At 40.7% G+C, this 26,046-nt stretch overlaps 1 protein-coding gene across 2 annotated transcripts in view; it reads right to left on the reverse strand.

The window, feature by feature from the left end:
* Positions 1-26,046, reverse strand: part of PRKAR1B (protein kinase cAMP-dependent type I regulatory subunit beta) — a 90,974-nt gene that overhangs the window by 30,021 nt on the left and 34,907 nt on the right. For both annotated transcript variants that reach the window (XM_054270816.1, XM_054270815.1), the window contains exons 5-6: positions 8,878-8,939; positions 8,099-8,145 (exon numbers count right to left, since the gene is read on the reverse strand). In XM_054270816.1, the coding sequence (XP_054126791.1) occupies positions 8,099-8,145; positions 8,878-8,939 (109 nt within the window). The remainder of the gene's footprint in view (positions 1-8,098; positions 8,146-8,877; positions 8,940-26,046) is intronic.

Genomic DNA, 26,046 nt, shown 5'->3' on the forward strand with positions numbered 1-26,046 from the left:
TCCCCCTTGTGTTCAAGGCTCAGGCAGTCAGCAAGCAGAACTGTCACAACTTTGGCTTTTTATTAACACTGTCAGACTTGAAAGGAAGGAGGTTTGTTGATATGTGTAATGAGGATTACTGAAATGTGCCATGGCCATGAAATGAAAAACAGTCAAAACAAGGAAATATCTTTTGAAAAGGAACTTTTTTTTCTTTTCTTCCCTAAGCCTAGTGCCTCCAAAACCCATTTAAATGTAACTATACAGATGTCCCCTAGTGAATATGACTAAGGGCTTTGGACTTGAGAAGCTCCAAGCAGAATGACCCTTTAACATCAGCTCTAGAGAATTCAGGAAGCAGAATTTGACCCACATCCTATTTAGGTACTCTATCCTCTTGGAACATGGTATGGATTGAAACCACTATTGCTATATTTGTCCTGGATGATGTTTAATTTAAGAATTCCTGCACTTGAGTGCTATGTGACATCTTCCCTGGAGGAAGGGGACTCATGCAGGTATTTTCTGCTGGACAGCTTTTTCCTCACTATTTATTCATGAACAATGCTGCTCAAGAGCCAAAAGAGTGCATGCAAAGGCTGCTGTGGGCTGTGCATTCTGCAGCTTGCTATGAACTACACAAAAACACTTTCAATTCTGTCACTGTGCCTGTGAGTTTGGAGGGGAGGGCAGGAAAGGCTGGGTGCATTTACTTAAATATACCCCAACCTGTTATAGATCAGTAACAGCAGAAACCAACCAGTATTCATTTCATTTGCTTGGAAGTTCTGTGAAGAAAAATAATATGAAAAAAAGAGGCAGGTATTCTCATCTTAAGCAGAAAAGCATTGCAGAGGCAAAGATCATAACCTGATATCAATTAGTGAGTAATAAACCAGCATTTTTTTTAAAAATGAATGAATTAGAGGTGTGGAAATCAACCAGTATTCATTTCATTTGCTCGGAAGTTCTGTGAAGAAAAATAATGTGAAAAAAAGGCAGATATTCTCATCTTAAGCAGAAAAGTTTTACAGAGGCAAAGACCATAACCTGACACCAATTAGTGAGTAATAAACTAGCAGTTTTTAAAAAATGCATGAATTAGAGCTGTGCTCAAGCTGGGCATGAGAAAAGATGGTGACCAAAATAAATGAACTGGGGTCAAAACTCAACAACCTGTCAGTATTAATTTTAATTCCATCTTCATTTCATGATGAAAAGGCATAATACAAAATACAGCTGGAATCAATCCCAATTTATCCTCACAATATTCAATTAAGATTTGCTCCAGCTCCCACTGAGGCCAGTGAAATGCTGGTTCAGTGGGAGATGGATGGGGCCACGAAGCAGTTCAGCTGATCAAGAGACCTCTTGGGCATCAGCTGAAAAGGAGCAGCTGAACTCCAGGCAATGTGGTGGCTCCTGGTGCTCCTGGAACATCAAGGGGCTTAAAAATAAAGGGTAAAAATAATCCCAAACAGGCAGGTGGTTGCAGACTGCCAAGAAAAAGCTGAAGCCACAAAAGCTAAAGCTTCATTTCATCACCATGACAGGATGAATGTCACCCAGGAGAATATCACACAAGAGAACAGCAACAGCCTTCCCTTTCAAAGTTTCACACTCGCCGCAGAAAGAAAATCTCACAGAACATCGAATCTACTTTTGATTCTCCTCATGATGAAAAAAATGAAAGCAAAAAAAGAAGTTTTAAAAAAGTCAGGCAAACCCAAGCAGTTTCCTGGTGAAATGAGAGGGTAATTCTGTGGTTTCTTTCTTTTTTTTTGTGAGACAAGCAGGAGAAATGGATGAATAAAATGAGGATTCTGAAAGGCTTGTAACATAGTGAGAATGTATGAACATTTCTAAACTCTATTGGTTCATTGCAAAATTGCCCAGATGCATATTTGACTGTAGGGACACCCTCCTTCTGTGGGAATTTCACTGGATGGGGTCACTGGGTTTGCCACATTACAGTAATCCATGTGTTCTCAGTAAAAATCTCAGGGATGGTGGGGAAAATCTAAATTCCAATGGGTTTTGGATCACATCCTGAGTGTCAACTGACATGGTACCCTTGACTCTTTTTCAGCACACCAAAAATACATGTGTATGTGTAGAGTACATGCTCTTCTGAACAACACAGATTTTGTTGCTGCAGAAGGGTCTGAATTATAAGCAGGAAAATAAACTTATTCCAACACATATTTTTTAAGCAACATGGTGACATTTCTTGCTAAAGCAGCGTGCAGGATGTGACTGCAGCCCAGAGAGGGAAATTATGGTAAAAGTCAAGACTGAGCAAGTGAAGGATGGACATTAAATGCTGCATTAAATGCTGCTGTTATCTAGAGAGGCTGCTACTGAACTGCTCTAAAACTCCTTTAATTTTGCTGTCCTGCTTGACAAGACTGTACAAAACATGTTTGACATCTCACCTTAAACAGTTTATGCAAATGGTCATTCCTCCACCCTGAGGGTGTCAGGTTTAAAGTGCTCTGAGGTGAAACCAAATCACCGATCTGACAGTTATTGGGCCCAGCACTCACTGCCCCAGTAAAATGTCATTTCAAATATCAGTCTCTGAACAAGAAAACAGTTTAGAATAAGTTGTTTCCTAGAAGCAAAACCATTGGACTTCATTCTCTGCAAAGGCCTAAGTCAACACTCAACTTCTGTGTTTGTGATGGAGTTAAAGTGCGTTGATGGCACACTACAAAGCCATCCTGCCCTTTAACAGAGTTCAGCTGCACTATAAATCCCTTTAAAATAGATTTTTTAAAAAGGAGTGGAAAGGAAAGAAGTTCTGTTTGTAAGGTGTGGGAAGCAGAGCTATTTTAGGCTCAGAACAGCTTATGAAAGTCGATTTTATATGGCAGCAGCTCAGATGATCTCCCTATTTATCCTAAAAAAATGCTGGGCTGAGGTTTTGGCTGAGCCAGTTTTAGCCAATTTGTGAACTCTCACCAAAGTGGTGAGTGCATAAATGAATTATTCCTAATTGTCACTTGACCTGCCAGTCACAGATCCATAACAGCTGGAACCTTCTTTCATGTAGCTGAAAAGTGGAAATGCAGATGACCAAATATGACCAAGCCATCAGGGACCATCTACTTTTCACAGAGCAAAAGTACTTTATTTCTATATTATATTTCTACTTTGTTTCTATTGATTTCCATCATCTAATATGAACACTGCAGTTTCTGGGGGCTTGAGAATCACACAATTTGGTTCATTTCATTATATTTTTAGGAGGCAAATGAGCTGTGATATCCCTGGGTGCCAACTGTGGGAGAATTTGCAGAGTCATACAACATTCAGTGCCACAGGAATTAATCTAGGCCTCCCTCACCTTCATGTTCTTTCTCTGGAGATGCAGAAAGGAATCTTGCCATGAGCATTTTACCTTGCAGGCAGGATAGGAACATCTACCTCTGAGCTTCACTGCAGTGAATTTATCTTTCCTTTAATTTTGTATTGCTGATTTCAAGTTAACTTCTAGCATTTTTTAATTTTTTTTTTTTGTGCTGCCACTTTGTGATCTGTGTGGACAATCTAATTTGTTCCAGGCATGGTAATTCTTGTCTTAAATCCTCTCCCTTGTATCTGTTTGTAATAATTTGTGCTTTGTGTCTTGTCAAGCCTCACTATTTGTCCTCTAAAAATGAAGATGGGTTTTATTTATTCTTGGAAAAATGAACAAGACTTAGACATGAAGGGTATTTTTATGTGGGTAGATTTCTCAAAGAGAGTGTTTTATTTCTAAGTTTGAATTTGAACATATGAACTTGGAGATTGCCTTAAGAATCCTTAAAAGTTCAAGTTGAAAAACTCCAAACATGAAAATGTTCTGCTTCAAATTTCAAAAGGCAACCTCCCCATATTAGAAAAATCATTGATGATGGAAGAATTTAAACTAGAGGAATCTAACCATTAAATATAGCTAGTTTTAAAATCTAACAGTATTCTCACATAAAACACTGTGTAATTTTCATCTTTGTATACACAAATTAGACAGTTTGTATATACAAATAATGGGTCCAGGAAGATTTGATCTACAATCAAGAAATAATTTTATCTATTGTCCACAATATTTGTGTATTGCTTCGCATAGAGATTTATGCAGTAAATACAGAAACTTATATAGTAAATATAGAAATAAAAAAACTCTGAAAAGCTTTTTCATTTTGATTTTCACCATACTACAGCTTGGCTGCTGTTGTCTTACAAGAAGAAAACCTGAGAATGCCTGTAGAGAAAGTTGCTGTGACATTAAATAGAATAGGAAGTTGCTGGGTCTAAAAAAAAAATACATCTGTTCGAAAAGGGCAGCCTATGGTTCTTTTTAAAGTAAAAAAATGTGAGGTTGCGAGATTAAAATAACAAACAGGAAGTCACTTTATACTTAGAAATATGGATTAGAGATTTTTGCAAGTCATATTTTAGCAGGTACTTTCAACATCTTTACTGGAAACTATAATTTAAGTTCTGCCAACTCCTTTTTGGCACTCGTTCCCACTTGTCTGAGCAGGAAAGCTTCCAGTAGACAAGTGACCTCTAAGACTTCAAAGTTTGTGCCACCATCTGCCTCGTACCCATCTGCAGGGACAGTCAGGCGATGAAATTCTCCTCAACCCTGATGTGCTAAGGAGGAAAACTGTGAAAATGCAATAATGCAGCTTTGGTGAAAGTGTACCTGGTTTGTAAGATACAGCAAAGAAGAGGAAAATTCAATGTTTTCCAAGCCTTCCTCTGCCTCATTATAAAATCCTTCTTTTACCTATGAAAATTTGTGTCCTTCCCTTGGCCCACAGAAGAAAATGTACAGATATTTTGTTCTGTGACAACAGGGCTTGTTTATACTCTAAGAAAATGAAAGAGTTGAGAATGAAGTGCTATTCTATTAAAAAAATATTTTATGATGCTTCTAATTTGACTCAGATTATTTTGTAAGGGAAAATTTTAGAAAGTTCTTGCTTAGTCTGTGGGGTGCCTGTGCCAAAACTCAAACAAAAATTACTTTTACATGCTGCAGCTTTTTAAACTGAAAACACCACACACTGATTTTGTTATTCTCACTTTGTTGGTGGTGTCTGTTTGGTTTTGGTTGCTTGGTTGATAGATTTTATTGGGTTTTTTTTTCGTTTTGTCATGACTTTCTTCCATGGGTAGGGATTTAATGATGACACTTGCAACCTCCTTTATGTCTGTGCATGGAAAACCAGGGTGCCTATCAAACACCATGATTCCAGAGTATATTTCTCCTTGAATCCACCATTCCTGCCACTCCCAAGCAGATCAGGGAATGGCAGCAGAGACCCTGGCCAGGGGTTAAACCTCTGTGCACGTGCCAGCACCAGCTGAACCAGGCAGAAAATGGCTCGAGGCTCCGAGTCCCAGGGTCAATTGTCTCCACTCCAAGTCACTTTTCTTTCTTGGAGAAGCATGGAAGCATGCCAAAAAAGTCTCTGGCAAGGCTTAAATGAACACTAGCTCTCTTACTAGTGGCCTGGGGTTTCCTCAGACAGCAAGGATTCCTGCAGTTCTGCCCAGAAAGTGGCAGAACTCTTTTGGGGAGCACCAGTACAGGGTGATGGTGCCTGCCCAGGGGCTCTGGGAGATGCTGCCCTACACAGGAGCAGCTCATCCTGCCCTGGTGCCCTGGAACAGACTTTGCTCTCAGGGGGAAACTGGGGTCACCTTCCTGCAGCTTCCCAGTTGAAGCTGGGATCACCTCCCTGCAGCTTCCCCATTGAAACTGGGATCACCCACCTGCAGCTTCCCAGTTGAAACTGGGATTGATAGTAAAAGGTTTTAAAATCATAAAATTCGAGGAATTAGAAAGAAGCTAGGCTTAGTGGGGTCCTGGATAAATGTTAAAAACGGACTCTGAAAATGTTAGGCTTTGTGTTTGTCAGATCATGTGAAATTGCACCTGCGTTAAGGAGTATATGATCAATGATATAACTGTTAGATGTGATGATTGTTTAGTAATTAAATATAATTATTATTTAATGGTACAATCATGAGAAACTATGTTAGAAGTTTAAGGGGGGGTCACGAGGAGCCCATGCTTGAATGAAATCTATGTATACAATAGAACAATATAAGTTCAATAATTAACATAAAAGTTCTATAACAATAGAATATAAAAACATGTTCATCCCGAACCCATGTCAGAGTCAGATTTGGGTTTGTACCCTTGACACCCAGAGCTCTTCAATAAAAGCACCAGCATATAATCATTCTCATGATTATGTGTTTCTGAAGGCTAGCAGGATCCCCTCCTTGCAGCTTCCCAGGTAATGCAGGGAACTTCCAGCCTGTGCCTCCTGCCCTGCACAGCACCTTGCACTGGAATCCCGGGGTTGCTTTGACTGTAGTTTTAGGAGAAGCTCAGGAAGGAGAAAGAACCAAGCTGAGCAGATGGGGAGCAGTGGGAAGGTGCATCAGGAGGCTCCTTGGGGAGGGCTGAGGTGGGGCAGTGTGAGAGCTGGTCACAGAAGAGTTTGGCACAGATGGTCAGGAGCTGCACTGGTCTCTGCATAAGCACAGTCCAAATTACATATTTAGGTCTTGTTAGAAAGTATTTGTCCCACAGGTGGTGTCTGTACCTGTCTCTGGTAAATGTCAGGATGACATTGTGGTGGATATGTCCATTTTAATCTGTCCTAGCATCTATAGGCTGATTTCAGGGGAACAGGGAATGATAATGCTCATGAAATCAAAGTTGCAATCTACTCAGTGAAACCCTTCCTTGTCACTGTTCTTTAAGAGCACTATGTGCATATAGAATATTAACTCTTTTTGCAATATTAACTCTTTTGCAATTAATTGCAAGGCTTTTGCAAACTGTTATCTGATGCCATTCAGTCCTTCACTATCCCTGAGCTGAACACTGAAGAAAGCTTTCCTAAAGGTGTTGAGAGAGGACAAATGATTTTTAGAGAGGATTAATCTATAACTCCAACATGAGCATTTGCGTGTTTGCGGGTCTGGTTCAAAGCCAGTGAACTCATTTAGCTCCCTATCGGTCCCAAGCCAATTATTTTAAAACTAAATTTTAACACTGTTCTATAAATATTGCCCTTTTATTTTCTGGCCCCGTGGATGTGGCAGTGTTTGCTGTTGAGAGGGCTGTCTGATAGGAACAGTGAGTCAGACGGATTTCCTGAGGAGCAACTTCCAGAGGCAGAGGCAGCTTGTGAGGTTTCTCAATTCCCAACAATACCAATTAGATGGTCTCCTGACACAAACAGAGTGCTAAAAGAAAATAACTTTCACTAAAATAACTCCGTGCCTCCTGCCTGGATTTAAAATAAATCACCTTCTTCTTTAAATATGCCAAACCAAACTCATGTGGGCATCGGAAGAGTAAAGTTGCTGATGAGAAAGTCTGTCCTACCCAGCTACTGTGGAGACATGCTTGCAGCAAAACTGCAAAAGGGTGAGTTTCATACAGGAGAGAAATGATAGGAGGTGAATAATTTATGATTTGGAAGGCAGGTTCAGAAAGAAGCTTCTTTTCAAAGACTTGCTGATTAAACCACTGCATACTCCTGTAAACATTTTGTGGTCTAACAGATCACTTTACACTTATAATAATCCTTGCTTTATTAATATGCTGCATTGTTCTTATATTTGGACCTAATTTTAAAAGCAAATTAAGGTGTCTAAGATGAAACTCACTGCCTGAGGCTGTATCTCAATTTCTGGAAAAAAAAAAAAAACAAAACAAAAACAAACAACACATGAGCTAAGCTAACTGATTAAAGAAAATATTTTCATTATGAGCCCTCAGGTGCATTCCAGCATGGTGGCCTGCTCTGCCAAACACTGCACACCTCCAGGTGTGGTTAGGGCTCTGAAGATAATGTCATTTGCTTGGTTTTGATTTCCTGCTTGGAATGGAGAAATAGGCTAGGATGTAACACATGCCAAATTTAAAACTATGAACAAATAACTTAACACAACAAAAGCAAAGTAATGAAACCCATCCTGTGAAATCTAGTTCAAGAAGGAGACAGACCCACAGCACGTGGCTGGCTCAAGCCCTCTGCCAAAGCACACAATTTTATTCTGCAGCTTCAAAATAAATATTATACTGCAAGAACATACTTACATCCACCTCGCCTTGGTCAATCACATAGAAGTTGTCTCCCTCATCACCTGGAAGCAAAATACAAAAGGTGATTGTTTCCTGAAGGACTGCCAAGCTATTCAATAACTTCCTGTCCCTGCATTTAATCCTGTACATATTTGCACAGGTTTGTACACCAGATTACTTAGAGAGAGATTAATTTTCTGAAACATCCTTGCTTATTTGCTTTCACAAAGCAAAGTATCGCTATGGTTTCTTTCTATTAATACCTTTCAATTGCATTAATTTATCTCTTTTGATTGATTCAATATTCATTCAGGATAAACACTCAAGAGGTTTTAATATAGCCTGAGGGTAATGAAGTCCTCCCTGATGTGCTGCAGGCACGCAGGTAAGTTGCCAAGTGTGATAGCTCTGATACAGCACAATGAGGTGTTGAATATTCCCAACAACCATAAAAATATTTTCCATCTCTAATTACTCTCAGCTTGCCTGTGCCACCCTTATGCATCCTGAGCTGGGGTTTACTTCCTGACTATCTTCAGTTAAGGAATGAACATTTTAATTTGCAGTGCTGTTTGTCTACATTTAACTGCAGCACTTTGAAACCCTGGAGATCCACCAGAGTGGGGTTCTCTGCATGTGTAGCAAGAGACTTGAATCCATGAACTGATCATATAGCTGCACATCTGGAGGCCTTTGGAATATGGTTGATCTTCCCATTAAGCAAAGAGGGTGAAATCTCAAATGGAGAGATGTGAATTAAAAGACTCTAGCAAACAAATGACAGGAATAATTACCCTGTTGTATGACTGTTTCTCCTGCGATGTGTGTGACAGGGAACATGGCATCGAATATATCACTGGAAAAAAGAAAAGAAACATTTATTAATAAATCAGACCTATTTCTTATCTTGCCAGTAGACCTACCTTCATTGTTTATTTAGCCTTTGTTAACAGATTTTGCAGAAAAAGGAAAGGAAAACATTAGCTATAACTGGAAAGTGAACCCCTGCTCAGCAAGAAATCAAAATAACTTGTTAGGCACAAGCTGTGGTTTGAAACTGGGACTGTGCCTTGGTGTGTGCTGTTTTGAAAGAGCTCCTGAATTAAAAGGAGAAAGGCACCTCTTAGAGCAGTGCACAAACTGGCCAGCCTGAGTACTGTGTTGCCTAAGCAGAGAGATTTCAGATTTTCAGCTGTGATGGGTTTGTGGCCCAGCAGTGACTGCCAGATGCCCAAACGGGAGCCCTCCTCTTCTGAACATCTGGCCTTGCATTTACAAGCAAAACCTGTTCCACAGTGCAGAGCACATTTGGAAAGGTAGTTGGCTCTAAATTAATGCAGCATAAGAGCTGGCAGGAGATTGCACTCGCAGTGCAGAAGGGGCCAAACTCTGAAAATCTCAGCGAGTTACTGGTGAGAAGGAATCCAAGCGATGCTGCAGAAAGAGGGAAGCTGCAGAAGAGCCTCGTGCTCATTAATCACAGCTGAATTACACACAATTACACACCTTTCCACGTCTCCAGCTCGCTGTCACATCGCCTTAAAAGGCCAGGCAGAGCAGTGGGGATGGGAACACACCCTGCACCAACACTTTGGGCAACGTGCCCAAAGCCAGTCCTTTGTTTATTGAGGGAGACAGCAGGCTCTGTGGAGCCAGGGCTTCCTTTCCCCACATCAGATTTTGGGGAACTTATTTTCAGAAGCATGAACCACACTGAGACGGGTGCTCCCCACCTCTCTTCCCCTTCCTATGCCTCAGCCTCAAGGGCTAAAGGAAATAGCTCCCCAACAAAAACAAAGGGCAGCAAGAGGGGATTGTTAACTGCTCTCTTCCCTGGTCTGGCCTAGAATGGCCCATCCAGGGACCACTGACGACAGTGGAGAGATGAAACACTTCAGTCTGGAGTGGAGAAAGGACCTCACACACACAGCTACACAAACAGGGAAGAAACCTAAGATCTTCACCAAAACAGGCAGAAGATCAGCCACCAAATCCATAAACCTATGCTACATTTCAATGCCTTATATGGGAAATGCATATTGTAAAATCCCATTATTAGCTTATTTCCTGTTCAGCTGTTCCAGACTTTATTCAGGCTCAGTTCTAGGAAATGTTTCACTCCTAAGTTCAAATTGCTCATGTCTTTCCTCTTCATCAGCCTGAATGTTTTTGCTCAGGATCACAGCTCTGCGTCAGCACCATCCCAGCAGGAGAACTGGAGATTTCAAACCAGACACCTCCTGCAGCACCTGCAAAGGATGCTTAGCCCATGGCCTATATACAACAAAATTATATATTTTACTCCTGTTGTTTTCATAAAGTCCAAGCACAAGAGACTTGAATCCATGAGCTTAATCTTCCCATTAAGCAAAGAGGGTGAAATTTCAGATGGAGAGATGTGAATTGGTTAATCTTCCCATTAAGCAAAGAGGGTGAAATCTCAAATGAAGAGATGTGAATTTAAGGACCCTAACAAACACACAGGAGGCCATGTTCTCTGCTGCTCACAATCATGCAGAGCCCATGGATTCCAGTCTCTGTGCTAATTCCTACTCACATCCAGGAAACACCTCCACCATGGATACAAAGCCTGCTCCGAGGCATCCAGGAGAAACTTCCTCCTCACTTAATTCTGAGCACCACTGCAAACACGTACAACAGATTATTTTGAAATGTCTATGGATCTTATTCTTAAATCTACTAAGCTCATTTTCGTGATCTTACTTAGGTTCAGCATTTCTCCACTTCAAGGGATTTCTCTGCTGGCAGGAACCATCTGCCTGGTACAGACAGATCCCTGGTCCCTGTGCCAATGCTCCAGCTGGAACTGGGAGCTGAGGATCCATTGGGATGGAGAAACAGCCTTACAGGTGGGTGCCAAGCTGGAACAGCCCCAAGGGACTTTGTGTCCATGAGGGGAGTCCAGCTGTTCTTCAGCAGCTCTGGGACTGGGAATTCAGTGTGGCAGAGGCTCCTTTGCCTGCCTCGGGTTTCACCTTGGCCGTGCTGGGGCTCCTCACTGAGCTCTGAGAAAGGTTCTGCAGCCTGCAGAACATTTACGGAGGAAAAGGCACTCTGTGAGACAGAAAGTCTCCAATGTGATACAGCCAAAAATAGGTACAACACGGTGAATATCAATAACCAAACCAAAATGGGCTGTTTGAGCAAACTTGGAAACTTTTCCTATTCTTTAATAGAAATACAGAGAAAATAATACCCGCAGTTTCACCCTTTCATCCTTGTGTTAATCCTCTGTTTTATTTATAACTCAACAATTGACTGTACAAACAGTGCCCAATAAATTATGTATAGCACTGCACCCTTCTCCAAAATGTTCCACATTTTATTTCTACATCACCTTTTACTTTTATCAGGAAAAAAACTTCTTTGAAACTCACAGACTAAAAGTTTCATCTGACAGGGTAATGCACACAACGTCTATTAGCAGCAACAGCAGATTTACCCCAATACTCTTTACTCCCAAAAATATGATGAGATGAAATCTTAATCTTAATTCAGTGAAGTCTTAATCTTATTAGGCCAAGATTTGGATTTTTGAAGAGACCTTTGAAGGATATGTCATCAAAAATTATTCTGAAGTACAATGAACACAGAGACACTCAAGGCACCCAAAGTTATGGTGATGTTGATTTACAACTCCAAAGTCAACCCCGGGCATGTCTTTGATATAAATGTAAGCAATCAGCAATATCACAACTGTCACTGAAAACACACCACCATGTTCCTTTTCTGCTGGAGAATTACTGCTCTTAATTTATATGGCTTGGCCAAAATCTCTCACAGTGATTAATGAGTTGAAGTGTTTCTGCTTTTGGATGCTCAATTTGAGATTCATTAAACACCCTCAGATCTCCAATGATATGGATCAGCAGGCAGCCCCCAGGTTTCTCAGCTAAGAACTGGGTCTTTCAGAATGGCACCAAAGAAAACCACCCTTCTGGAAATTATCACCTCCTAAAGCACCAAATGCTTAAGATCCCTGTAGGAAATCTGGCTTTTGAATCAGTTCAGGCTAAGTGTATAATGAGTTTAGAAATTTTTATTCTCTCTATCTTCAGTGTCTGAAATAAACACAAAAATGTCACAAGCATCAATATACCAAAATACTTCAAAAATTTGAAGTATTTGTCCCTGAACCAAGCCAAAATCTGAAACTGAAAAAAACCAGACCTATTTTCCATCCCCCTCAATAAAGGTCTGATGCTGGCATATGTAGTTCAAGCCATGTGTTCCTGGGCCTGTACTATGTAGAGAAAACAAGCTTTAAATACTGAATAAGTTGAGTAAGTGGTGCTTGCTAAAGGCATAAACAATACAGCCAAGGCCAAAAATATGGTCTGTTGTTTTTCCCTGTACCATGCACTTGTTTATAAGACATCCAAAATCATTCTTTGGCCATTACAGCAAAAAACAGCCCTTACAAACACACTGCTGCAACCATCCCACCACCAAGAAGAGACTGTATCTACAGCTCTGCAAAAGTAGGTGTATTTCTAGTGTTTGAAGGTTTTTTAAATAATTATGGCCAAACACTTGCAAATACATTCCTAACAACCAATTTTTTTTTTTCCAAGCACAAGCAGGTTTTATTCCAGCACAAACAGAAAGCCAGAAAATCAGTAGTTAAGTCTCCAAACGTTGAACTACCATGATTTCATCTTCTGTCTGAGCTGCAGCACCAAGAACACAGCAGCCTCTGTCTCCTGCCCCTGCACTGTTGACACTGACCGTGCTGGCAATGCTGTGTGCTCAACTGATATGGAAATGGTTTGATTTTCTGCCAGGATTTTTATGATTGTGCTGTAAATGAGAACCGCTCAGAGGGATTTCTTCATTTTGTTGACCACGTATCATTTGCCCTCTTTCCAGATGACTTATTCAGGTGGCAGATGAAGAAAATAGGGCACCAGTTCTGGTATTTGAGCTGTTGTTTTGTGAGGCTGCAACCAAGAGAGCTGTGCTGCAGCCAGCATGTCCTGGGCTCAGCATCAGCACTTGGAGGGCCCTTTTTCACCCTCTCCACAGCCAAAGATTTTGACAGGCTTTGCAGTTTTTTTAAGCCTTCCCCACCTCCTCCCAGAAGATCTCTATCTGGTTGCTCATGGCTCTTGGGAGCCAAGCATTTGTTCCAACCAGAAGGGATCAGGGGCAATTTTTTGTGCAGCTGCAGGTGGGACTGTATGCACCCAAATATCCATACTTAGATCCAAAGGGAGACACTGGCAGGACATTTTTCCAGGGATATTTCTGCCCCTTTAATTCTTTGCAACCTTTTTGATGGTATCACTCAAAAACAAATCACAAGAGAAGATTGTGAGCAGCAGAGAACATACAGGGAGCAGTGGAGTAATCCAGCAAAGTGAAACCAAGAAATGCGTTTAGACATGAAATCTCTATCTATTCAATCAAAAAATACCAGCTGTCTGCTTAGGGAATATCAAAATTTAGAAGGCTTTTTTTAAAAAGGTCAAAGATATCAAAGGCTTGCAGCAAGTTTTAACACATAAAGTGTCTTCCATGAGTGTACATGGAATTGCAAACAACTGCAATCAGATCTGGAATCACAGGGGTTGATCCTCTGCTCTCTGGCATCTCTGATGACTCCTGGCCACCTGGCCACGTTGAGCCAATTCCCTTCTGATGCCAAGAAGGCAAACTGCACTCAAACCAGTGAGACTGCACCTATTTAGACCAGAAAAGGATCTATCACAGTGATTGCAGAGTAAATATAATGAAACACTTTGCTGGTTTAATTCAGTAGCATTTTATGGACCCCATTTGCCAAGAAGCAAATGCATGTGCTACGAGGAAGCCAGTGGAGAAGGCAGGGCCAAGGGGTTCTCTTTCTCATGAGAAAAAGTGAGTGATAAAAATAAATCATCTCATCTGCTTTTACACCGAGGCCTCTTGGAGTCGACATAGAATAGGAGATAGAAAAAAAAAATAAAAATGATGTGCACTGTGGGTAATATAGCACTGGCAATAGGCAACTGAGAAGAAGCTTGTTAAAACAAAACGAGAGAAAGAGAATTCCAAGCACTTTCAGAACCAGACCATGGCAATGGCCAAAATAGGGAAACTATGTAAGACAATTTATCAGTTTCATAATCAGATTTCTTTCCAGCCCTTGCTGTGCTGAATGCATTGCAGGGAAGGAAAAATGGAAGAGACAAAATGTATACGTGTTAGGCAAAAATGGAAAATCCTCACTGTACCTGCAGGTTATAATTTGTCAAGAGTTCAATCAGAACAATTTCATTGTGCAGGCAGCCTCAGAAAGCCTTCAATGTTTGTGCTATGCAGTTTTTCCTTCTTTTGCTACATCTTTAACAAAACAAAGCCAGCCCTGTGTTGTTGAGGACAGCTTTAAAAGATATGGAGCTGTTCTGGCACAATTCAACAAAAGACATGCAACATTTTCTCGGAATGAGGCTGCCCTAGAAGCAAGATTCAAGTATTTTAAACCTTTCCTACTTACATACCTTTAAAGTTTAGTAAACACAGTTCATAGTAACCCCACCTCCCTTTAGCTGGAGCTTTGGGTGCTATTTTAAGATTTCTAAACTGGGGGGGAGGATAGGAGGTGGGGCTGTATGGGGTCTTCTTATGTACTTCTGAGATTTTTCTTATGATTCATTTCCTGAAAAGACAACATCTTTCTAGCAATTGTTCTAACAACAGCTCCTCCTTCTCTGAAAGGATGAAGAGCACAAAATTTAAACCAGACTGGCTTCAATAAACATCTGTACAGTGAGGGAATAAACACAGTACTTTACCACTGAATTAATTGCAAGGGTCTCTGCTATGTGTAAGTACAAGGCTCGAATCCATACTCCTTCTTCCTAGGAATGCTGCAAGTCCTTGCTAATGTACAATACTGGAACCACCAGGAGTCATTACTATGATTTACTGACTACTGAGAATAAAAGCATTGCAACCAGGTAAAAGAAAAGAATTCCTTTTTAGAGATATTTAAAATTAACAGCCCTGAGGTTACAATTGCTATAATCAAATATGTGGTGCGGCAGGCTTGTACCTAAGAAAGAGTCAGTACTGAAGCCTTAACAAAAACATTACCCATCTGCTTCTGTTAATTTCTTTTCCTGTTAGGGCAGCAACAAATTAATTATAGCAGCATCCAAAGTTATTAACAATTTAGATTATTTAATTACTTCATTATAATGACTGATGATTAGTTATTATTACAATTGAGACATGCATTGATTTTACCATAATGATCATAAAAATTGGACATGAGAGGACATTGTGAATGGCAGGTTAACACTAAAGTCCATGTCTAATTCCATAACATGCACTGAGTCACAGGTCCACATAACTAACAGAAAGAAATAAAAATTTATCATCTTCTATTTCTGTGAAGTATTTCCATTTTTACTGTTTTATGAAGTCTCTTTATAGGTTCATTAATTATGACACCAAATGAACAGAGCACAGCTTTATGGGCAGAGCATCAATTCATTTTACAGGCCCTGCACATCTACGTGCCAATGGGTCACATCATCTTCCACATGTTAGCAGCAGCTTCCAGAGAGAGTCTCTGCAGGGATCTTCCTCTGGAAAGCTGTGTGCCATGGACTACTGCAATGAGAGGCAAAAAAGGGGACAAACAATGCGGCTCAAAGACAGGCCCTGCTTTGGCTTCTTTTCCCCTCACCCATCCCTAGAATCATCACCTCATTGAGGCCTCACTGCCAAGCCTTGCTTGTACCATACTTGTCCAAGAGGCAGGGCTTGGTGGAAATAAAACTCAGGTCCCCTTCTTGCCATCAGCTCCCCCTAAGCTTTCCCAAAGCTGAGGGAAGACCCACAGCTCCTTCAGCATCCCCAGGCCCATCCCCACCTGCCCAAGGAGCCCTGTGGCAGAGCAGCACTGGGGGCTGGGGCAGAGAAGGAACCTTGCACAGTGTGGATGCTCAGCCCCATCCCAGCTGTGCCCAAAGCCAGGCAGGGGCAGAGGAGGAACCTTGCACTAGGTGGATGCTCAGCCCCATCCCAGCTGTGCCCAAAGCCAGGCTCAGGCACAGGACGGCCCTTTGGGCAGCCCCAGCTCCCCAGAGTCCTTCACAGTAGACCAGATCCTTAGGTTTCAATAATCTGCAGTTCAAGAACTGCAGGCTGGACTGTACCTCCAGGAGTGTAGCCAGCAGATGAAGGAATTGATTTTCTCCCTCTTGGACAGCCTGGAGTACCATTTTGGGTACCACTTTTGGGCTCCCCCACACCAGAAAGACACTGACAAACTGGAATACCATTTTGGGTACCAGTTTTGGGCTCCTCCACACCCAAAGACATTGAAAACTGGAGCAAGTCCACAGAGGCCATCAAAATGGCCTGGAGCATGGAGCATGTCCAGGGCATGGAGCATGGAGCATATGAAGAGAAGGGGGAGAGCTGTGTTTGGTCTCTCTGACAACAGGATCAGGGAGATCTCACTGCTCTTAAGACAACAGGCACTAATGGGAACAGAGGAAATTGCCACCTGATCAAGAGGGGGAAAAAAACCTCTCGATGAGGGTGGTCAGGGCCTGAAGAGGGGCCCAGGGAAGGGGATTGTTTCCAAGCCGGGCAAGGCCCTGGGTGAGAGCAGCCAGCTCTGAGCAGGCTGGCTGTGAGCAGGAGCAGGGAGCAGCGATGTCTGTCTGTCTGTCTGTCTGTCTGTCCACCTGCCGGGAGCCAGGCCTGGTGCGGAGCTGCTCCCAGAGGGAGGGATGAGGTGGTCCCAGCTCCCAGCCCGGCCGCAGACACGGGGGAGGCAGGGCAGAGTGAGTCAGGGGCCAGCTGGAGCAAATCCCATGCATAATGCACGGAAAATATGCTCTCTGTGCACTGGAGGAGGAATATCTGCCCTTCTGCGTGAATAATTGCACAGAGGCCGGGTCCCAGCTTCCCATCACCAACAGCACTGCTCACCAACAAAGCCTGTGCATACCAGGAGGCCTGCAGGAGGAATTGGGCAACACGATTTTTCTCAGGAAAAAAAAAACAGTTTGGTGAAACTGAATATTCCTGTCGAAAATGGCTGATGTCATTTCCCCATTTAAAATGCTTCAAAAGTTTTGAAACTGTCTAATTGTCCCACTGTGATAACTCCAGATCTACTTTTCACAATGAAATTACTTCAAAATAGCATTTCTTAGTGAAAAGCTAAAATAAAAAGAAGGCATTGTTGATTTCAGTTGAATATAATCACATTTGTTCTCTTGTTTTCTGTGTGTGAGCATTCTCAAGATTTTCATCTTGGAACTAGGATTCAAGATGAAGGATGAATTGAAATGCCAAAAGGAAAACCAAAAAGCAAAAAATAAAAGTCTAGAGGAGCTTGGGTCAATAAAATACACTTTCTAGTTGATAAAATGTACAAATATGTATATATACATACATACATATATATATATATTTACACACATACATATATATATATGTGTGTGTGTATATATATATATATATATATACATATATATATATATATGTGCAGGTATAGAGAAACACAAATATTAAACTGCACAGGCTTCTTTCTGGCTTAGTAGATACAGTGCAGTGCTTAGGAACTCTTTCCTTAGCCTGCAGGTAGTGGATCTAATGCAAAGACAGAGACATTTATGGAGATTATATACTGTAAAAACACAGCACTGCTGCAAGCACACTCTGCTGAAACTTTTATCTGAGAAGTCCCCAAATGCATCATTATTTGAAGCAGAAAAGGGCGCAGTAACAAATTCAAAGGTGTTATTTGTATGCATGAGCATCATAGAAGTGACCCAGGGAAAGGCTCAGCACAACAACAAACCATGAACTTCAGACCAAATTCATGGTCTGGTGTCACTGAAATGAGATTGGAGTGTTTGAGCTGACTGAACACAAGAATGGACCTTTAAGTCTCACACAAGTTTATGGTTTTTCATTTTCCCCACAATTAATTACTTTCTCAAAATTCTGGAAAAGCAATGGATGATACCATGCTGAAAAAATAAATATTTTTACTTAATACTTGAACAAATAAGTATTTTAACTTAGTAACTGAAAAAAAATTGCTGCTGGTTGGACTGGAACACACCACCACAAGAATAACCATCACCCCCAAAACAAGGCTCTGTTGTTAATATGAAGCAAATTCCACCAGTGATAAAGGGCAACCACAACAAAGCCCCTATATTTGAACAATTTATTTCCTTCTGGTGCTTTAAATCCCTTCACTCTTTAATTTCAAGCTCCCTCTTCTGGACTATCCCAATGAAGCTGGAGAGTCACTGTGCACTCTCATCCTGGCTCCAGGAGCCAGGTGACACAGCTGAGGAAGCCCTGGGCAGGTGGCACTGGCAGAGGTGATCCCTGTGGCCCAAATCATGGCTGCTACACCTGAAGTGATCTGAAAATATATCAAATATGCTGAGATTTCAAGGGCTGCCAGAGGGCTGCAAGTGGAAATGCACCATTATGTGACCTCTTGGAGCAGATGATGGTGGAGATGTCCCTCAACACAGGTACATGGAACATATATCCCTGAGGATATCCCTGCATAGGGATATAGACATTATTTTCAATAAGAAACTGTAACAAATCCTATTTCACATGTACATAAGTAAATATGAACAAAATCATGCTATGCATATGACCTTACAGTTCACATTTTCCAGTGAAGAGGAACATAAGAGGAACATCTTCCCCCCCAACAGTAATACCTTTTTTTGTTTTGCCCTTAATACTGAGGACATTCATGAAAATGAAGTTATATATACATGTGTGTATGTATATATATATATATATGTGTGTGTGTGTGTGTGTATATATATGTGTATATATATGTGTGTATGTGTGTGTATATATATATATGTATATATATGCATTTACATTTTCTTACATCCCCATGATTAGAAAATTGTTGCCAGAGAAAGTTTTATTCTAATAATTCACCCAATTTTTCTATTCAGAACATGGTTACACACAAACCACACAAACTAGTGTGGTTGTGGAACATGGACATGAACATGATATCAATCTACTTACTTTTTTCCCTCCCCATTTTCTAAAGGAATCACTTTTAACAGTTTTTTATAAATATAGGAAAATTAAATTGTATTGGATAATTACAATTGTTCCTTCAAATTATATACTTACTGCTCCTACACACTATTTTTATGACTATAGCTTGTGAGCCTTGAGTGCCACAAGACAGCACCTCTGCCTGGCAACTGTATCATCACAAAAATAGATAAGAACTATCAGGCATTAGGCTAAAATCTTTATGCTTCCACGCCTGGTGGTCCTTGTCATTAACACAACAATCAGAATACTGCAAGGATGCTAGAGATGTTAAAGAATAACACAATGCTAAAGAAGGACAAGGTGCTCAATATAAGTGCGGTGAGAGGGGGTTTGTTAAGGAATTAATCAGGAAATACAAAAATAAAATAAAATAAAATAAAATAAAATAAAATAAAATAAAAATAATAACAATAATAATGGTAATAAATTCCTTGGGTAATTCTGATAATATCAATATATGGGGCCACTGGAACAGCTTGGGAGCAGTGAGAGAGCAAAGCCAAGCTCTGCAGAGCTGTAGCTCTGAGTCCCTGAGTGGTGCTTGCTGCGAGTCAGGAACGTGTCCTGTAACTAATCACAGAGTGTTTGACACGTGTCTGCCCTGGCTGACAAGCTCAGAGCACTGGGCTGCAGCCATCTCCCCCATCTTGCTTAATTAATTTCCATCCCTGTTGTGCTCTCCCACACCTGCAGATATCAAACAGCTGCCTAGAATAAAAACATTTTAACCTGTGTTCGCAGATAGGGTTCAATTTGGTTTATAATTGGATTGGTAAATGAAATCATTATAAAATAGCTGATAAAGGTTCTCTGGAATGAGTCAGAATGGTTTTTTGAAAGTGTGTAAATCTAGTGTTAAAGAGCTGATGAATAAAATTCACATCTAATGCAAAACCACATGTCCACAAGCACTTGCTTTTCTATTTGCATATCTATTATAGCTTACAGACATGTGCAAACTCATACACCCACACATTTTCCTTATGTTTTCCTGAAGTTCATCATTACTCCCCTTCATCTCTGATTCACAGCATTTCCGAGACAGAATCTTCTACAATAAAACGAACTGGAGATAAAATTTCCCCAGACAACAAATGCTTCTTTTGTAGGAGTTCTGAGTGAACTATAGCAATTAAGCAGTTCCATTTTTTACAGCTCCACTATAATTCAAAGGAGAAAACAGAGGTTGATTAGATCAGACAAAACATGCATGTTTCCTTAAGTGGTCTGTGTTTGCAGGGCTCCAAAGGAAAAGGAGATTTTTAAGCATGAAAAGCTTAAATCTGTAGATGCACAAACACAGACCTAAGGGCACGCTTTCCCCATACCTATGGAAATAAATTCAGACCTTACATTGCTTCATTCCATCTTTCTCAGTAATTTTCTTCCCAAGTCTTCACTAACCGCTGGAATGTACATCAAAGACATCTTGAAGAGTCCCAGCAATACCCCTGGCAGCAGCACCTGCTCCTTCCAGCCTCCCAGCACCCATTTCCCAGCAGTTCAGGGTGTTTTTCAAACCTCCCCAGCAGACTCTGCACTCACCTCCTTATTCTGCACTCTGCCACAACCATCACAAAAATCACGAGTGGCCAGTGCTCAATTCTGCAGTGTGCACAAGCCTGCTTCCATCTCTCCACGGTGATAGCAGATCTGGAAATCTCAGCTATGCTGGGCTTTCATTAGCATAGCTGGGATGGGAGAGGGGGAAAAGCAATATATGCCTTCCTGCATATCTGCAGGACATTTTTTAAATGCCTGGTTGAAAGGGGACATGAGGAATTCACTGGGCAGTAACTGGGTCAGAATTAACCCAAACCTTTGTGGTCACTCTTAGCCCAAACCTTTAAACACCTTTGCTTACCTCTGCTAATTCCATGTTTGCTCTCATGCTGGTATAGTTTTGAAGCAATTTCTCAGCAGAAAGAATTCCATTTTATGGCATTAAATAAACCCAGCCTTGAAACAATTTGTGAAAAAATAAACCTGCAGGAGTACATTATCACACAACTCATGTTGCTTCCTCCCAACTAAACAACCCTCCCAGTTTACAGATTTCTGTTTAATTTGGCCTCTGGCATGACAGAAAGGAATTTTTTGCCCATTTACACAACTCTATGAATCAAAGGCTGACAACAGTGAGCAGCTCCTCAGTCTGACTCGGAGGCATACACCCAACACCAGCCAAGTGCTGTACTTGCTGTATCAGGTCTCCTGCACACACATCCCCTTCAAAGACCTGATGGATCAGCAGCTCTGAATCTTGAATCCTGGCTCTGTTTGCTGCTCTGAACTGCTCCAAGCACCTTAAAATACTCTGAGAACTGATTTGGGTTAGGTTTAAAAAATAGTTTAAAAATAAATAGATTTTGCTGTTTAAGGAACATACCTCCACTGGTTTAAATAGATTTTTTTTTAATGTAGGGCAAGCAGGCTTTATCTCTGTTGATATGAAATTCCAATATACAATAAAGAAATGAAGCAGAAATTTCTATACTAAAGCCCACTTAAAAATAAATCAAATTAAAGGGAATAAATAGGACAAGAGAACAACTAATTCCTTGTCTTTGCTTCCCTTCAAGGAATATTCATATAAATCCCTGGTCTGACATTTATGCTGTTTCATGTGACAGGGATCAGAATTCTCCATAGCACAATGTTTTTAAACCATTTACTGCAGCAGCACCTTTATAACTAATAATAAAAACCTCTCCACATGCACAGAACATTTTCTATAGGCTCACAAAGGGTTTAACCCTGCAAGCTTTTATCTATGTGAACAGTCAGCACTCTAAGTTGGAATAAAAGGAGTAATTTAATGAAAAGGGGGTGGCAGGATCAGGGATGGGGGTGAGAATGTTCTGGGATGAACATCTCTCTTATCTGTGCTGGTGAAGTGGTTTGTGATCACGAGCATTTTATGTCTGCTTTGTGGTGCAGTAACAATAATAACAAGGAAAATCTTGAGCTTGGTGCCTGAATTAAGGAACTGCCCTGGAGCCTTCAGAGTGCTTTATTTTAAAGAGAGGATTTCACAACTCAGGGGCCAAATCATTGCCTTCTCTACCTGTTCCTGTGGCCAGAGGAGGTGGGAAGAGGTCATAAACATTTAGACTCCACTTTGAATCTCACTTTTATGGGAAGGACATCAGGAGGGACTCCAGCCACACCTGAATGGCTCAAGGTAACATTCATATGCAGTGTTCCTGCTCAAATATCCAGGCAAAAAAAGGGCAATGCCTGCATGTGCTGAGGGACACAGCCCAGAGAGATCCAGAGAGCAACACTCCTTTGGGACATTCAATGTGAATCTAGACTGAGATGTTATCACAAACCAAATCAAATGCAATTAAAAAGAAAAAATTTAACAAGGACACTGCAGAGAAATTTCACTCGGCAAGGGTCAAAAGAGAGGGGAGGTGGAAGGAGGCAAAAAGCGCTTCTTAAATGGAGGAGATAAAGATGGCAGGAGATAAAAAGGTCAGACTAGGTGGTCTAAAGGTCCCTGTTAACCCTAAACTCAGTGATACAGAAAAGATAAAGATACAGAAAAGATACAGAAAAGCAAACACTTGATCTCAGAAAGATTTGCTCATGCAAAGAATGTCTTAAAAATCTCCCAGAAAAGAGGCAGCAATCAAAGCAATGCTTGGACCCTGGTAGCGGGTAAATACGTGGAGAGCCACACAGATATACAGGGCTCATCCCTCCCCACTGGAAACAGCAACTTGCACTCACATTCCTGAGATTCTCCTCAAAAAACACTCTCTGCAACACCTCAGCAGGAATATCAGAGGTTATTATAAAAATCTTACAGGAATAAGCAACTGAAAAATAAACTGCTAATGTGCTATAGGACTGGTAACACTAGGTTGACTTTAAAAAATAGACTAATACATGCAAAGGTCACTAAAATATTTATATTAATGATGGAGCTGAACACTAAGCAGATATTGACTTCTGTTAAGGTGAACCTCAAGATTTATTGGCTTAAGAGGTAAACATTGACTGAGATAAATCCAAGGTCAATATTTACTACAAAGGACAATAAATCTTGGTGGCCCATGAAACATGAAATAAATAAATATATATGTATATATACACATTCATAGACACAAGCATAACTACTGATATTTACACAAATAATCATCAACTTCATCTTTTACAGCTTGTTCCCCTAATTATTCCAGAGAGAACCAATGGACAATTATGAAACAGTGCTAAGAGGCATCTATTTGTATATGTGTGCACTGGTGATATCTTGGGGTGACATTTTTGCTTCTCCAAGTGACTCCTTTGCCCACTGAGCCAGGTGAAAGAAAAGCCACAAAGGGAAGTCAAATTAACTGTCCTATTTCCATCTTAGCTTCAGAACCCTTGCTTGTAACTCCAGAAGCAGAGCAGCAAAGTAGCCTGAATAATTATCAAGCTCTGGACTTATCAGCCAGAAAGATTTCTGATGGAGCTGCTCTGAATTCAGTGTACCTCCAGCTAAGGTCAAGTTTCTTCCCACCCAGGACAAGCACAGGAAGGGAACACGTGGATATTCTGGAAGTGTTTTAACAAGAGGCACTTTTACTGGAGCTGTGGTCAATTTTGTGTAAGCTCAGAACAAAGATGTATCAATCAAACGGAGCAAAATAAATAAATAAGAGCATTGGATGACTTTCAGAGTTATAGGCTTTTTCCTTGAACTAGAAAAGCAAATAAATTTAACAGGGGTGCTGACAAAAGTAGACCTTCTTCCTCCAAACATTATACAAGATCTAAGCCAAAAGGAAACAGATGACTTTGTGTGTTTGTAGGAAGTGATTAGAGAAGATAGAACTTAATTTATTAAGATGGGAGATGGTGATTCTTTTGTTGACTTTTCAGGTCAAGTGTTAAAACCTCCTGCAAATAAGGCAGTAGACACACTACAACCGAGCCTTAGTGGGTCAGGGGATCAGGCTCTTTGATACTCGGGGTTTTTCTTGTTCTTTGAGCAATTGTTTTGGGAAGCCAAGTGAGAGAAATCTGCACTCCTTGCCTGGGCTTTCCTGGTGGCCCCTTCTCTGCCCATTGCACCAGTTTGGGCAGCTGGGAGCTGGTCTGGACCAGCCTGCACCTAAAGTGCCAATGCTGGGCACTGCCCAAAGCCAAGAGCTGACAGAGCAGGCTAAAAAGAATATAGAAATAAAGGGAAAATAGGAGAAAATATTGAATTTAAAAAAAAAAGGAAGAAAAGACAGAAGAAAGTGCTTGAAAAGAAGTATTTCATTTATCTACCAGCCTGTCAAGTCCCAGGCAGGAATGTGGTGCTGCACAGGCAATGCTGGCCACTGGGTTTGCAGGAAGGAAGAGCAATTAGAAGCTCTGGGCAGGAAAAGGCCTGTTAGCACTCTTACCTTTAACTTAATCTTTAATCTCCTCCTATGCCTCCAACTTGTCACCACAGGCATTAATCACTTTGCAGGTCTTATAGGCAGCTCAGGCTCATTTATATTATTTGTTTTAATGGGCTCTTTCATGCCATCAGTGCTAAGCAGTGAGTGGATGGTTCTGCCCTTATTTCCTGCTGGCTGCTTTGGTCCATCAAAGCCATGTGGTTTATTTTCCCACAGGTTTTCCTAAGGCTACAGCACAGCCACATCATATCACAGTTGACCTCTTAGAGACAGTACTCCAGCATAATCCACAAAATATTATTGCTCTGAATATTTTAGAAGCCTCTGAACTCGCATTAATGTGAACACTTTGTATTTCACTGAATTTTATTAATGTTCTTAGTAATTCAAGGAATGGCAGAATGGCTGCACATTTAAGAAGGATTTATTTGTTAGCTTGCAAAGAAAGGAAAAGCCATTTTCAACTATAGCAAAATTGGAACATGAAAAATAATAAACTGACAAGAAAAAGACAAAATGTCTTTGTACTCTGTCTTCTAAATCCAGATGAGATCTCGGGCTAAGTGTTCTCTCGACAGACAGAATCACTATATAAAACTCATAGCCAAGATTTTTAAAATTAGAAGCCAAAACTCCACATTTATGGGTTTTCAGAAGAACTGATAATTTCAGAATAGTCCTGTTCAGGAAAAATACGATGCCAAAATGGGCTCAATTAGTTAAGCACAACAGCGAAAGGACTGCTCTCTCCTTTTAGCAGAATCTGGGTCCAGAACAGGGAGATTTTGTTTCTTGCAAACTATTTACCCCTCTGAGGATGCTCTAAAAGGGGCTTTCAGTGAATGGTGATAGCAATTACAATATTCAGAATATTTACATTTAATGTCACTTTCCCTTTGAAGTAGTGCCAAAAAATTCCCTTAAAAATTGTGTTCTGAAAGCTACTGAGAAGATCCAACTATGAATTCTTAATGTAATACCATATATATTTTATATGGTGAGTTCATTTATATGCCAAAACATTTTATATGGTAATTATTTCACAGCATGCAAAATTATGAGGAAATAACGAGGAAAGTTTTGGAGGAGATTTTAAGAGAAGTAGTGACTCAGTGACCTGCTGGGGGAAAAAATGGAAAAGCATAAACCCCTTTCAGTTTCATTTGTTTTAATTAGAAATAGAGATTTCTAAAAAATACTGTGTATTCCACTGGGACTTTGAGGGGAAGACAGCCTACTTGTTAATTTCCATGCAGTTGAAAACTAAATTTGTCAGACATCGCACAATCTGAAATTCTCATTGTGAAAGGCTCAGGAAGGTATATTTTTCCTGATGTGAAATGAGGAGTGCAGCACAAATGTCTGACCTTTTTTTAATCAACTCAGAAAAGACTGCATTAAAAGGCACTTGGCTCATCATCTTTGATGTCTGCACATTGATGTCACCTCAAGGTAACCTGGGCAGCTGTAGATTCACCATTAGTCCAACCT

Source organism: Melozone crissalis, unplaced genomic scaffold, assembly GCF_028551555.1.
Source record: "Melozone crissalis strain CALT ecotype California unplaced genomic scaffold, PUWL_Pcris_2 ptg000012l_1, whole genome shotgun sequence".
Classification (NCBI taxonomy): Eukaryota; Metazoa; Chordata; class Aves; order Passeriformes; family Passerellidae; genus Melozone; species Melozone crissalis.